The sequence below is a fragment of the Sphaeramia orbicularis genome, chromosome 4, assembly GCF_902148855.1.
Source record: "Sphaeramia orbicularis chromosome 4, fSphaOr1.1, whole genome shotgun sequence".
NCBI classification, from domain to species: domain Eukaryota; kingdom Metazoa; phylum Chordata; class Actinopteri; order Kurtiformes; family Apogonidae; genus Sphaeramia; species Sphaeramia orbicularis.
In genome coordinates this window covers 18,129,997-18,145,687 of record NC_043960.1, presented here as the reverse complement: position 1 = coordinate 18,145,687, position 15,691 = coordinate 18,129,997, and the positions used below count along the sequence as shown (strand labels likewise).

General features: G+C 38.9%; 1 protein-coding gene across 2 annotated transcripts in view; it reads right to left on the bottom strand.

Annotated features, from left to right (window-relative positions):
- LOC115418049 (carboxyl-terminal PDZ ligand of neuronal nitric oxide synthase protein-like) overlaps positions 1-15,691 on the bottom strand; it is a 431,902-nt gene that overhangs the window by 156,551 nt on the left and 259,660 nt on the right. For both annotated transcript variants that reach the window (XM_030132357.1, XM_030132358.1), the window contains exon 6: positions 4,591-4,726. In XM_030132357.1, coding sequence (XP_029988217.1) covers positions 4,591-4,726 — 136 coding nt within the window. The remainder of the gene's footprint in view (positions 1-4,590; positions 4,727-15,691) is intronic.

The window sequence follows — 15,691 nt, the reverse complement described above, 5'->3', positions numbered from 1 at the left end:
TATGCCGCTACTTTTCCAACTTCCGTCATCCACTCTTGGAACAGAGGTTCTCCATATTTCTTCCAGTTCCTCATTGTAGCACTTTGGGTCTATTTAAAAAAAAAAAAATATTTACGGACCTAAAAGAGAAACTATTTTTCAAATAAAACTTATTTTTATACAAAAATCCACATGTAACATGGTAAAAAGGACATGAAAATTATGCACTCCTTTTTTTTGGAATAGCTTTTTATTCTCTCACTGATACATTGTGGGAATTGAAATAATTAAGCCAGGCAAAGTGTTTCACAAAAATGACCACTGTTGCAAAATCAATCATGATTTATTTGTGTTTAAATGGGCAGGTTCTGCATGTAACGCGAGTGGACACGATGGGTTACACACGAAACCTGGAATGAGACTGAGATTCATGAAAAATCTACATCTCAGGATTAGAAAAACCACTAGGGTCGTCAAATTTAACACAGTGTCTTTATTTATAGCGCTATATAAGACCATTTCAAGCCATGTTTTCAAGATAAAATGCACTTAGCTTACTGTAGTTTTTTCTGTCCCAATTTTGGTCCTATTTTTGCCGCCAATATTTTATTAAAAATTCATTAATTTTGGGATGGCTCAGAGTAAGAGTATAATTTTTTTGCGTTTATCTGAGGTCATCATTAGGTACATTCTGGGGGGAAATATGTCTTAATTTGTCTTTTATTACTGAGTCTAAAAAGCTGGCGAAGTCCCAGATACCAAAATGAACCCAGTTTCATAGAAGCACCCATGTCGCAGCATTTTGTGCTGAAACAAAACCAGAATTGAGTCCAGACTTTCTGCTCTTTTATTTCCGGACTCTTCCCTCCTCAACCGACATTTCCATCCCTATCTCTCTTCCCTGATCCAGTTTCGTGATTCCAACTTTTCTTGTTCCCTTTTCGTCTCATATCCTCTCCTCTATTAACCGTGCTTTCTTCCCGTGTTCCGTTTCTCTAATCCGCTATCTCCGACGCCTCTCTCCCGTCTCCTTTTCATTGCCATGATAATTAGTTCCTCAGATAAGCTCATTGGCTGTGCGTGACAGCTCTTGTGTCGCCTAACACGCCATGACAGCGAGTGTGTGTGGCTTGTATGTGTGTGGTGTCCTGTTACTATGTGTTGATGTACATTTATAGCGTGTGGGTGATCTGTGGGCTCACTAGCGTGTTAAAAGGAGCTTGTCTCTGGAGGGCTGGAGGAGCTGTTAGAGATAACATAGTCCAGCCCCGGCGCTCACATCGCACGGTGGGAAGGACAACCAGCCAAGCCTCTGTAATGACTGGAACGGCGGTATAAAAGAGCTCTTCCGTGGCCTCTTGTGTTTGCAGATTCGTCCAGCTGGTGGATCTCCATACGTGTCCCTGCAGACCCCACTCAGAGCCACGTGTCCCTGGGCTGTAGTGAAGCCTGTCGCGTCCAGGCACGAGGCAACGGATAAAAGTAGCTCAGCCCACCAGTGCTGTTGTGCGCGGCCTTCTTTCTTTGGGTTGACTCATCCGTGACATTCGCTCCAGCATCCCCCCCACCCCCCCATACCTCTCCTGCTTGCCAACTTGGGCACAATGCAGGCGATGGTGCAATGAGTGTGTCAAATGCAGGTGCGGTACAATCTGTTTGTGCCATGTGAGGACATACGGCTGTGAGAACTGTGTAGGTGTTTGTGCACACTAGGTAAAGCACTCAATTAATTAATAGAAACATTCCGTCATGGCCTTGATGATGCGGCTTGGTGTCATTTTAGGTGAATTCTGTGACCTAGAAATACCATTTCTATTGGTGTGTGTATGCTGTCTTTTTAAAGCGGCATGTGGTATGTTCTACAGTTTGTTTGTTTGTTTGTTTATTTATTTAGAATTAGCATTAAAACCAAACAACAAAAGGATTATATAAAAGAAAGTACAACATTCGAAAAGGAGCGGGAGGAAGTTTAACTTATAATCTCCCACCCCCTTACCCCATCCTTCAACCTACTCTAAATTCCCATGTCAGATTCCCTAAGTAACTCAAAAATCCCACACATATCAGACTAACTTCTGACTCTGCACAAAACACAAAATTGCTATACATATAATAAAGGATAGACTGTCCATTTTACAGCAACATTTCACACTAAAGTAAATTCTGTCCTTTTCGTAGCAGTAATAGCGCACTTACCAAAAACAAAAATAAACTCTGTCCATTTCATGACAATAATACACATATTAAAACCAAAAGTAAACTATCTGTTCCATAACAATAATGCCCCCCATAAAATGAACTGTCCATTTCTTAGCAGTAATATACTATCAAAAATAAACTCTGTCCTTTTCATGACAATAATACACATATCAAAAACAAAAGTAAACTATCCGATCCACTTGCACAGAGTAACCAAGTACTTTTACTCAAGTACTGTGTTTGACCCACTTGTTCTTTAATATTTTACATTTTTTTCAGCTTTAGATTTATAACTCCTTACATCTCAGAACCATATTACACTTTTTGCTTCACTAAACTTGTCTGATAGCTTTAATTATTTTCCAGCCTATAATTTTCGGCACTCTCCTGTCAAGTGACAACTAACTGTGTTGATGTTTATGATAAACTGCCTTTTCTGTTGTTGAACCAGTTGCCTTTAGGTGTTAGACAGGCTCAGTCTCTGCCTGTCTTTAAATCACGTTTAAAAAAGCACTTTTTCTCGTTGGCTTTTAATCAATGAGTGAGATGTTTTTTTAGATTTCTTATGTTGTTTTTACCAGATTTTCATTTGTCTTTGTTTTTATGATGGTTGTATTTTATTGTTCATAGCCTGCTTTACACCCTGTGTTGTCACTGTTTTTACTTATTTATTCCCTTGTTTTATGACTCTGTACTGTATAACTTCCTGGCACAACACTCAAACCCATAGAATCACTTTTTTAAAAAAAACAAAACATAAAAAATATTTGGCAAAAAACCATTTAAATTCCACCACTACATTACTTTAAATAAATATAAATTTCTTAATTTTAATAATTTTGTGATTTTTTAAAATGCGTGCCTGATATTTAAAGTCTTGCATTGACTTGCCCCTCCTCCCTTGACAGATTTTATCAAATCCCGGTCTGTCAGTGGGAGAGGCCACCAGGGCCACGGCTCAAGGAAACTGTGAGGTGCCATGCAGGTGCACTACTTTTGGACAAACTACACTTTCAGTCACTGGAACTGAATATCAGAACAGTTTACCACTCAACATAAGACACTCACAGTCATATACCGCCTTCAAATCACAACTTAAACATTGGATGAAGGAAAACCAAACCTGTGACCATCATAGATTGTCCTCACAGTGTTGTTCTGTGTGTTTTTATGATGTTTTGCCTTTTTGTCAGCTGTCTTTCTTGTCACCTGCCTAGGGACTACAGATGGAAATTAGCACTGCTGCGACAATCTGGCATATTTACAGCTGCAGTTGTTGTAGATGTTCATTAATATGCACTGTCCCAAATAAATAATTAAATAAATAAATGATTCGTGTACAGCACTTTGGCCAGCTGTAAAGTTCTTAAAGTGCTTTATAAATAAAGTTGGTATGGTATGTTAACTGAAAATGAAAGGATGAAGTGTTCCATTGGAAAATGCTTCATCACAAAGCTGAAAATAGGGCTGTTTCTTCTGAGCTCATGAAAAGTTTTTATGCTTTGCTGATGATTCTTCTAATTTTATTATACTTATACTAGAGTGAGGTTTGTAACTCTGAACATATACTTATACTGAGTACGAATCTGAATACGTCTTCCACCACTGATGCAGTGATCCCTGCAGTTTTCTCTCTCTCTGTTTATTTTCTTTCAGACAAACCATCTGCCCACACCATCAGTGCACTGACCGCTGTACTGCTACATCAGCACCCACTCACACCCACACAAGGCTGTATGCCAAGCTATTTTTCTGTTGCTTCTTCGTTCACATCTGTGGAATTACCTGCTGTTTCTTTGGTTTGAAAATGTTCAGTGACGTTGCTGTAACCAACACATTCTGCTACAGTGTGTTTGTCTGATATGCCACATTTACAACATTTCTGCTGTTTTCCACAGAAATACCCCTTAATTTCCCCAGTCTGAAATGGCTTCCAGTGTATAATTAAAGCACAAAAAATGATATTGTTTTACACAAACAACACAAAAAGGACAAAAATATTTTCCTCAGGAGAGAAAGAGGTTTCATAATCATTTTGCATTCTTTCATTTGTCACTGTCTTCACTTTGCATACCTTGGAGGAGATTCTACAAGGCTGTGACAGAATAATTTCTCCCCTTTCAACAACTTTGAGTTAAAATGCAGTGCTCACATTCACACTACTCATTTGGCACGCTGCAGATGTTCAGTCTAATGTCACCTTCTCACAGATTGTACAAGTGAGAGTCATATCACTACATCTGCTGATGACAGGTGCGCTAACAAGTACGAGTACCTTCAAAAATCCTTGAGGACACCTTTTGCAAACAATCCAGAAGAGAAAGAAAGTGGATACTGAGTGGGAGGCAGGTTCATGTTGTTTTGTGTGTGTGTGTGTGTGTGTGTGTGTGTGTGTGTGTACTTCCTTTGTACCTGTGACGGATGAGTCGTTCTTTTCGCTGTGACAGTCCTCTTGTCCATCCGCGCTCTGCTGCGTGTGCTGCAAGCTCAGTTTATGACAAACCTCGAACGCCTGGCCGACCGTCCGGACAATCCTCATGGCCTGACTCTGGGCGAGAGAGGACAAAAAGACAGAGGACACAGCATTGAAACTTTAGATTCTATTGTTAGTTTTAGTACGACAATCATTTCTAACTTATTAAGAATAAGAGGTCATAGCTCAGAAGGAGCCGTATCAGAGAGAAGACAAATATTTGTAACAAGAAAAAAAAAAACAAAAACCCACAGATCTGCCAACAAGTTAGAAAATTCTGCTGGGCTTAATTTCTTAGAGTTAGAATAAAAGTCTTGCCACTGAAAGGTCACAACAGGCCATAAAAGTAGAAAAAAGTTATGAAAAAGAAAAAAAAAAAGACAATTACTGCAATATTGTTAAGCAAGTGGTTTCAGTCTTAAGGAAATTAAATCTTCTGTTGGTATTTTATGTAAACTATGGTAATAGCTTGTTACTGGCAACTTGACTGGCCACAGGTAACTTGACTTCACTAGGACTTCTATCTGTTGCAGTAGTGGCTGGTCCACAGTGGGTGAAGGACACTACCCCACTGACCTGTTTAAACATGTTAATTGTAGCAATAAGTCACTTTGAAAGAAAGAAAAAACACATACATTTTACAAAACCATCATAGAACATTGGGATGACCCCTCCATGACCCCTTAACACTGATGACTGCCCTGCACCTAAACCCCTGCTCCTCCTATCTGTCCCCACGACCATGCAATGACCCTAAGAAACCTGAAAAATATAGGTTAACACTGCCGTCCAAATTTGATACATGAAGGATATCAGACAGTATTTGCATCAATACTTATGGACGTACAAACGGATGCCTCAGGGTTTGACAATACCCCTGTGTCCAATAGCCGAAGGGTAAAAATGATTACAATATAACATCCATCATACGTAATATACTTCATATCAACCTTTATTGAAATGGTTTTAACTGTATTTAATTCACGTCTGGGTTAATAAGTTCACTTCCATGTTCTGAGGCACTGATAAAATTGGCAGTTCCAAAAAGTTTTCTAAGCCGATCACATGAGGCTGAGCTCTTAGAGGATGAAAAAATCACAGCTGAGTGTTAATTCTGTTGCCCTACAGCCAATCAGACTTGTCGTTGTTGTTTTCATGTTCATATGTGATTGGATGATTTTCATTGGGATAGCAAGTCCTCTTGAGTAAGTGAATGAGACGCTTTCAGGGAATCAAAAGGTTGCACCGATCCAATATTAGGATCGGATATCGGCCCCAATATCAACATTTTAGCTGGATCGGTGAAAGCAATCGATCCGCAAGAACAATCCTTCCCGTTTAAATTTCTGTGACACAGGCTACATGCATGCAGAAAATAATTCATAAAGTAATGTGAGGGATCTGTGGAGGACGTGGTGGGTTATATAGCTCTGTAGATAAAGCCATGAGAAAGTGAAAGTGAGCTTCCCTCACCTTATCAGTGACTACCTGCTGCCCCCCCCCCAAAAAAAAAAACAAATTTCCAACTGGACTGAGGTCTGTGAGTGGCGGGGGTATGTGCTGAGTGATTTATACTGTTGTGATGTACAACAGTCGTTGCTAATGCACCTGCACGCTCAATGATGTCACTTGTGACCCCGCCCCCCCCCCCCATGTGCTTGCGCCCCAGCCAGTTGACAGTCTCTGCTTTAAGTCACCTATGATATTGGATCGGTATCAGGTATCGACCAATGCACAAGGCCCCAGCATCGGTATCAGAACTGAAAAAGTCAGATCGGTGCATCCCTAGGGCCTCAGAATTAGCATGGAATAGAATATTAACTAGTTCTCAATGCCTGGACTGGAGCTTTAACAAAACAAGAATTATCATCAGACTGAAACATTAAAAATATATCAGTTGAGAAACTGATAACTGTGGTGCTCAAATTCTCTTGCATCTGCCCGGTGTTGTCTAGCACCAGCTGCCACTGATCTGTTGACTCTGAATGACTTGACATTGTACCAAACCCAAACAATTAAACTTGTGTTAAAAGTTGTCACTTGGCTGCAGACAGGCAGCATGATTCCTTCTACTATGATGTTTGGTTTAGTGTCGTCAACTGTTAACATGCAAAACGTGAGAAAGATTACAGATGGTGAAATGACAACATCCAACTTCATTTGAGAACACACACACACACAAAAAAGAAAAAAACAGCAAAATTAAGGCTAAAGGTAATGTGTTTAGTGAAGTCTGGTTTCATCCAAATCCTAAAGTTAATGTATAAACTTAGTGACACTTATTTAGAATATTTCAGATGGCATTCAATATGGAATGTACAGTAAATTATCTTGTATTCAAAGCACAATCTTTAGGAAGTGACATTTTAAAGCTTCGCCTTCAGATTTGACAAACCACCTGGTCCTACCTCTGCTGTGCTGTCTGTCTAACTTTTGAGTGGGCTGTATTTGTTTTTCTTCTAGAGAACTCAATGTATTCCAAGTCTGAAAAGTGACATATCAGTTCTCATGAGGCAACAAAAATATTCCAGGAAAAAGTTCTTTTTTTTCATCTGGAGTCAGATTTGGGTATAGTTTTGTCTCAAAAATATGTTTTTGTGACAAAATACACAATGAACAAAGAAATAAGGTGTCCTTTATTCATCCAGCGTCACATGAAACACCTGTTACACAATCCCTATGAGCCGAGCCAGACGCCTGTCCATGTTTTTGTCCTATTACAATGTAGTGTTAGTTTTTCCTTCGCTCTAAGGTGTGTACAGGTGGATCTGACTGCTTATCTCCCGTCTCACTCCGTCTGCCCTGTTCTGAAAAGGCAGGTCAAGTGTAAACATCCGAGGTGACTTCTGCCTTTTTTTGACTTCCTTGTCACAGTAGAGAGGAGCAGAGAACTAAGGACCAGGCTCCAAACACCACTCATCCTCAGCTCAATGAGCAGAACAGATGCAGCATGGCCTAAAAGCCAGAAAAAAAAAAAAAAAATCAAGTCTCATCCAAAGGACAAAATCCTTTCTTGGCCTGGTTAAACATTCTGGACCAGCCTGCAGTCCTGCTGAGCACTCAGTCAGTTCTGCATCTCAACAGTCCTGCATGTGACCTCAGACTCAGGATAAGAAGAGAAATATATCGTATTAGTTGCATCTGGGTGTTTTATTGCATTCAAAGCACTTTTGGCAGCGTCTGAGATGCTGGAACTTGGCTGCAGCCTAGAGAGGTTTTTGGTTTTGGTGTCAGAAAAACATTCTATGCGGTAGTGATGTTTGGTTGCTGTCTGTGTGTTCCCACTGTGTGATTTATTATCATTATTATATTATTTTCAATTAAAATATGCTGCTTCAGCTTCATTTAATGCTGGTGCAGTTTCCATAGCTACTAGCCAGAAAATGCCACAAATATTCTGTGCTCCATATTTACTGACCCTTACAGCTACAATAGTATCATCGGTGGTGAAGCTTGTGTATAATTGTTACAGTAGAAGTCAATGATAGAATGATGTCGCTTGAGATCCCAATATGTATTTATATTAAATACCTAAAATAAGAATACATGTAGAACATAGCAAATTTCTTTACATCCGTTGCAAATCATCACAAAGGGAAAATACAGTCAATCCAATATTATAGCTGTAATTAGTTCTGCAACAACCAATCAATTACATCGATTCTTAAAAGAGTTGGCAACAATTTCGGCAGTCAATTCATTGGGTCTTGAGCATGTTAGTATTGAGGTATGCAAACACGCTGTGCAGTGTAACAGAAGAAAACAGATTATTTCCCAGCCAAGTCTACATGAGTCACCAACCAGCGTATCCTTGGTTTAAGCTAGCTGACAAGAACAACATCTGGGTATTTCATGCATTCTTGGTTTATGCGAACTTGCAACTGGAACAGTACTTGGGCTGCAACTGATGACGTTTCACAAGAACAGACAAGAACGCCTATTGAGAAATGGTTTATATCTTGCTAGTCTCCAGCCATAACAAGTCTAGGTAGCGGACTAGTGCTCATTAACTATACCCGACGCCATTGTGGGGATGTAATCATTAGTGACTTGTAGAGCTGAGACGATTAATCGATTAGGTGCTTGAAGCGAATGCAAAAATTCACAATTCCATTAATTGACTCAAATTGATTGAAGGGAAATATTTTATTGCAGTTTTCCTGAATTGAAGCTTCATGTGCGCCACAATAAGCGTCCGTGTGAAACACAACAGTGGAACCAATGTTTAACAGCAGAGAAATGAAGGAAACAAAGCTTTGATTCAGGAGAATTGTGGTTGAATTATTTATTTATTTTTTTTTTAAATTACTTTGAGTCGATTAATTGTTTCAGCTCTAGTGACTTGTCTGCAGCCTGTATTGCTTTGAGTTAAATACCGATCTTTGAGATTGAGTCTTTTGTGTTTATCCGATGAACTGATAAGTTATTAAAATAATCTACAGATTAATCGATTATTAAATGCATCGTTAGTTGCAGCCCTAGCTGTAATATACTGCATTTGTATGACTGTAAACTGTGCATTATGATAATGTGTGTGTTCAACTGTTTATGCAAAAGCCAGCAAGGATCCGGGCTAGAAAATGTTTATAGAAAACATGAGTTCACTTGTTGACTGCCTTTTCCCTAAGAAATAAATAACTCATGAAAATGAATGTTGTTTGGAAAAAAAAAAAAAGGCAATTATGTAATGTCACCTTGTACTCTGAGAACATAATCATTTAGATGAAAAAATAATGATAATGATGAACAACAAATTAGAGCTCAGTCAACGGTGTAAACATAAGTCTGTGCTGTAGCTATCAGCAACGTTAATATCTGCCTTAGCGGTCTGTCAGTAGTCTGGGAGCACAGTGTGTAAAATGTGTATATTAGAATAAATGAAGACCACTGAAGCTGCAAAACTTACATTTAATCTGCAGGAGCATCAACGTTTATGGACTGAAAATATTTTTAATCAACCAATTAATTTTAAAATTTGCAGATGAGTATGAGGACTCTCTAAAAACATACTGAGCACTAGTATAATTAGGATAAATATGATGGTAAAAAAAGGCATATTCTATAGTATAAATATAGGGGAATAGGTGAAATAAATCATATAGTACAAAGAAGGCTGAATAAATTAAAGAGGAGAGATTTCCAGCGAAGCCAGTTTTGCCTCTGAACTCATTTATTCCTCTGACATGTATTTCTTTTGCTGTTTTCATCTTCCAGAAACAAGTATTTATATCCTGAAAAAGGTCAGATCACTGGATCAAGAAACGATGAAATAAACTATCTCTAAGAGAAAAAATAGTCTTGGAGGAAACCTGAAAACAATCTTCATCTAACGCCTGGGTATTAGTATAAGGGAAATACTTTGGAATTTACTTTTGCAAATGTTTATTTGTGAAGGTCACACCATCATTTCCTCGTTAATAAGATGTTTAATGGGCGAAACAACAGAGACCACCCCAGTTACAGGTTGTTGAGCTCTAATACAAAAAGACTCCAGTAGCATGTGTTTGTGATAATGGTTTATTAAAGTAATAAACCCCAAGAGGCTGTGGTTTACAGTGGTTTTAGACAAAATGAAAGCCTCCTGGGACTCGTTGCTTTTATAAAATGGTTACTACCTGGCATTATTTCACAAAACAAACACATAAGCAATAATTTCTTAATAAGAATCATTCTCCATTAGTAACAGTTTTTCAGCAGTATTTGGTAGAATGGCTGCCCTGCAATACGAAGATAGAGTGTATAGCATAAATATAGAATCCGGAAGTTTTTTTTTTCAACTTCCTGATGAGGGCTTGAAGCTGAAATGTGTTGAAGTGTTTTTTGGGTCTATGACCATGCCGTAATAATAAAGGCATTTTAGTGCTTAAAGAGAGTGCCTTGGAGTTTTCTTCCTGTTTTTCTACGTAGTGAATGCTTTCTATGGGTGTGTGTGGGGGGGTGAATACTTCATAAAATGAGGGGGGGGTAGCTCCGTGATTATGTGATTGTGTGTGGGGGGGGTGATAGCGTCAATGTCCGAGCAGGAGTGAAAGTGAAACTAACTCGCTTTAAAGTTCCTCTTATTCTCTGGGCAGCACACACACACACACACACACACACACACACACACACAGGAGCACCGAGCGACAGAATCTCCGCACAGCAAAAAAAAAAGTTACTATATCGGCTACATATTGGCCGATGCTGATTAATTTGTGATACGCTATAATCGGCCCGATTAATTGGTTGGGCTCTACTCTGAGCAGACGACACGGAAACGGAAACGTGGCATTAGTGTTGTTGTGGAATATTGAAGACGCAGGAGTCTTGCAGTCTGAGGAAAAGTCTCAGAGTCCCCTTTAATCCCGGTCTTTTAATACACATAATAAACGGAACTCATAACATGACATTTATACAGACATAATTATTAACATTAATTATGTAGTTGCTGAAGTAGTGTTCAGTTAAGTGAGGACTATGAACTCTTTGCTAGTATAGGGCTGTAACTGCACAGTGTCAGGCCAGAAGCAAGGATTCTACTCAATCATTTTCTCTCATTAGCAAAGAGTACAATTGTAAGGATGGTTCACATTCATGCCCCTACACTAACACTGATGTCTTACACGATCTATTTCTCTACAAAAAGCACATAGGTCATCTACTCTGTTTAACCGTCCTTGCTCCTCACCTTTACTTTTCCAGTTCTTGAGCTTCTCTCTCATTCATTTCTGTGTCTCCTTTATTCAGTATCCTCCTCCTCTAGCCTGTCTCTTTTTCACCCTTAGCTCAAAAATCACCACAAAATCTGCCACTCTGATTTGGTGCATTGATAGTGTATGTATTTATGCAGCAGCCCTTCTGTGTTCTCTGTTACTGCTCTCTTCCTGTTCATTCCTGCTGTTCAGGTTTCTCACACTCTGCCTTTTTCCTCCTTCCTCTCCATCCATCAGTTATCCCCTCCTCTTCCTCCTCCTTCTCTGTGGACCGTCATTCATGTCTTTTCACCCCATGCCAGCCCTCAGCCTGACACTAAACACATGTGCTTCACTTTGAAGATGTATCCAGAGGCAGTTATGCAGGGGATGAGAGCAGATGCTGGGGTTATTGTCCACGGTGAACACACGAGCCTAAAGCAGGCCTCAAACACAAAGCTTTTGCGTAGTTGCTCTCAGTCCTCAGCATGTGTCCTGAATTGCTGCCACTTCAAAGTTATGCCAACACAGAGTCAATTTTGCAATCAACTCAAAGCCTCTCATTCATACTTGACTATTTTTGAGCCTTTACAGGTCCACGAATACTCAGCCAAGTCAGCTTGAATCTGGTTTTACTGCTGTATGCCTTGAATTTGTGTGTAAATACAGTATGTTCAGCTTTGCACAAATTTGATTCCCACATGGGTGCTTTTATGAAACTGGGTTCATTTTGGTATGTGGCACTTTGGCAGCTTTTTAGACCCAATGATAAAAGAGAAATTTAGACATATTTCCCCCCAGGATGTACCTAATGATGACCTCAGATAAATGCAAAAAAAAATTAAAAAATTACATAATTTTGCTATGAACCATCCCAAAATTAATGATTTTTTGAGAAAATATTGGAGCCAAAAATGGGACCAAAACTGGTACAAGAAAAGCTACCTAGGTGTCAGTGCATTTTATCTTGAAAACATGGCTTGAAATGGTCTTACATAGCACTATAAATAAAGACATAGTGTTAAATTTGATGATCCTAGTGTTTTTTCTAATCCAGACATGAAGGTTTTTCATGAATCTCAGTCTCATTCCAGGTTTCATGTGCAACCCATCGTGTCCACTCGTGCAGAACCTGCCCATTTAAACACAAACTAGAAAAGCACTCAAAGAGCGCAGACATCCACCAAGGCAGATCACCACCAAAATGTAATAATTTGTTCCTTGTGCCCATATCAACATTTCCTGAAATTTTCATTCGAATCCGTCCATAACTTTTTGAGTTATCTTGCTAATCAACCAACCAACCAACCAACCAACCAACAAGAAAAGCACTCAGAGAGCACAGACCTCCGCCAAGACAGATCTGCCCCCCCTCCGATCACCAGCAAAATGTAATCATTTCTTCCTTCTGCCAGTATCAACATTTCCTGAAAATTTCCTGAAAATCTGTCCATAATTTTTTGAGTTATCTTGCTAACAAACAAACAAACAAACAAATAAACAAACAAACACGCAAACACACATGCAAACACACAAAGCAAAGTGATCCCAATACCTCCTGGCGGAGGAAACAAACAAACAAACCCTGGCAAAAACATAACCTCCTTGGCGGAGGTGATAAATCCTGAGTGATTTTGCAACAGCAGTCATTTTTGTGAAACCATCTGCCTTACATATTTAGTTTGATTCCCAAAATGTACCTGTGAGAGAATAAAAAGATATTTTTAAAAATAGTAGCACGTAATTTCCGTGTCCTTTTTCCTGTGTTACATGCAGATTCTTCTATAAAAAATATAAAAATAAAATAAAAATGTGTAGTTCCTGTTTTATCTCAGTAAATATTTATATTTAAAATAGACCCAAAGTGCTTCCAAACTGGTTTCATAACATTGGTCTACATCTGGTTTGAATTTTTAGCCCCCGTGCCATCATAGAAGCACCTGCATATAAAACAGGTTAGAACATTCCCGCTCATATTTACAGGCTACAGAACATTTTTATTATTATTGGAGCAGGTGGCGGAAATACGACTTCAAATTATTATGCAAATTTGTTTCTGAAGCATATAAAACAAATTATTTCAGTTTCTGTGACTTAACATTAATTCTGAGAACATCATTATTAGCTTATTATACTGCTGCTGCTTTCTACTGCAGCTCCCAGTTAACAGATCAAATTAACAGAGCATTATACTGCTGCTAGTGTTTGTATTTACTGTGTCTCTTTTTGGGTCTGTTTGGAACAGTTGCATTTTTTGGAGTTTATTTATTCTCCTCAGGTCTGTTCAGGTTAGATCTGGCTGTTCCAAGTTCACCCCTTGGATCAAGTTGTTCTTTTATGAAAATCAGCTTATATATGTCGAGTTTGAGCTGGTTTTACTATCTTTGTCTTCAGAATGTAACATCCTAATCAGTAAATAGAAGACACACATATTTGCAATGACATTTAAACCAGTGACATAAATACTAAACACTGACTAAAAAGAAGAGAGTGATTTCCAGAGCTGGATTTTTATGTCTCTTTTATCATGTAGTCTCTAAACTGGCATTGTCAAAAAATGATCCTGTGTAAATCTTCCAATATTTACTAAGAGCGTCTATTTTTGTCATTTGTTTCCAGGAAAATACTCATAAAATATCTCTTTAACATCCCCTTGGGTCTGTTTGAGGTCCCATGACAAAAAGGAAATTCAACAAAGCCTTGTTTCTGGGAAGTTAATCTTGTGAAGAATGTTTTTTCATTAGAGGCCTAATCTCATTTTGAGAATATACATCTAATTTGCCTTAATATACCGTACACTGACTAATATTGAGCCACTAATAAGATAAAACCTTTGTTTCCGTAGAGTCCCAGCTGAGGAAAAGGGTGTTTTAATAGCGAGACCACTCACAAAACTCCTAATTATTATTACTTTTATTATATCAGTTCTAAATGGTGGTTTGTATTGCTTGTGATAAGCACTGTCTTAATTATTTCCTCTTTTTCCTCCATCTATTTTAAGAGCCTAATATTTTTTTCTTTAGGTGTAAAAAATCTAACCGACCAAAACCCTTTAAAGTTCCAGCCATTTTTTGCCTGAAACGAAATGCTACACAAGTAAAGTGCAAGATGTGTTTGAACCATTTGGGGTATAGGCGCGGTTTATATATATATTTGTATATGTATATTGTATTTATGTGAACAGGAAGTGGCCAACTCCCTGGCCATTAGAACGTAAAGAGGACAAAAATATTAGTCTTTTTTTCCTTGTAGGGCTGATTTAGCCTCCACCATTTCTATCTCGCCTACTTATCTCCAAATCTCATGGCTGTTTCCTCCCAATTTGAGAATCATTGGTCAAACAGCGTCTCTATCTCTTGGAGGAATAACAGTCGTGTCCAGTTGACCAGTGCTCCGTGTTGCTATCTGTTGTTAAACCCAGACTACTCTGTTTTTTTTTTTCCACAATGGATTCCTTTGCTGCTCACAACCTCTTTAAATCACTGGTGCCGTCCTATTGAACTGTTAAAGAAGCTACTTACTTCCCTGAGTCATGTTTCACCCTTGAATGTCTCTGGCTCTGGGCGAACGTCCGCTCTGTCACCTCAAAACACCTTGCAGTCGCTTTCCTCAGACAAAGCTCTTTTCTATTTGGCCCGTAAAGTATTTGAATGAACTCCTCGCTGATGTCAGGACAGCACTAACCATCTTTTACCACAAGCTGAAAACCCACTTTTTAAGTCTACAAAACAACTCTTGAACACACGTACACACACTTTTAGTTTATTTGAAAGAGTTGTATTTCAGTTGCTCCTGGTCCTTTGAGTTTTAGGACTAGGACTTCAGCCAAAAATGCAATGTGTAACCTTTGTAGTATTCTTTAAATTGACTTTGGTTTGAGTGGCTTCGTAATCGAGTTAACTACTTCACTCAGTGCTGAAACTTACTCCATCAACTGCTGGCCCTTGTTTGCTTCCATCTATGAGCAAGAGCACAAAATTATTATGAGTCTAAATAATGTAATCATAAACCCCTTTTACACAAAACTTCTGTTCCGGGAACATTTCACCTTTATTTCGGAACGACATCAGTGTAAACGAAGCGGTGGGATCATTTGGTCTCACCTCTGTAACTGGAGGTAGTAATAAATAAAGGTGGAATCATGGTTCCGGAACGCTATTTAAAAGGAACACCTCTCGTTCTGTAACCAAGGTGTGACGTTTTGATGGCGTATTGCATGTGCGACCCCCGCGTCGAGGGGATTTAAAAATGAGTGCCGGCCGTGTACAGTAAAATATATCAACGCGACCAGAAAGATGTCGAACTGGGGAGACGCCGAGGATTCTATCCATGCTAACATTTGTGGACCTTGGAGAGGTTAGCAACACCG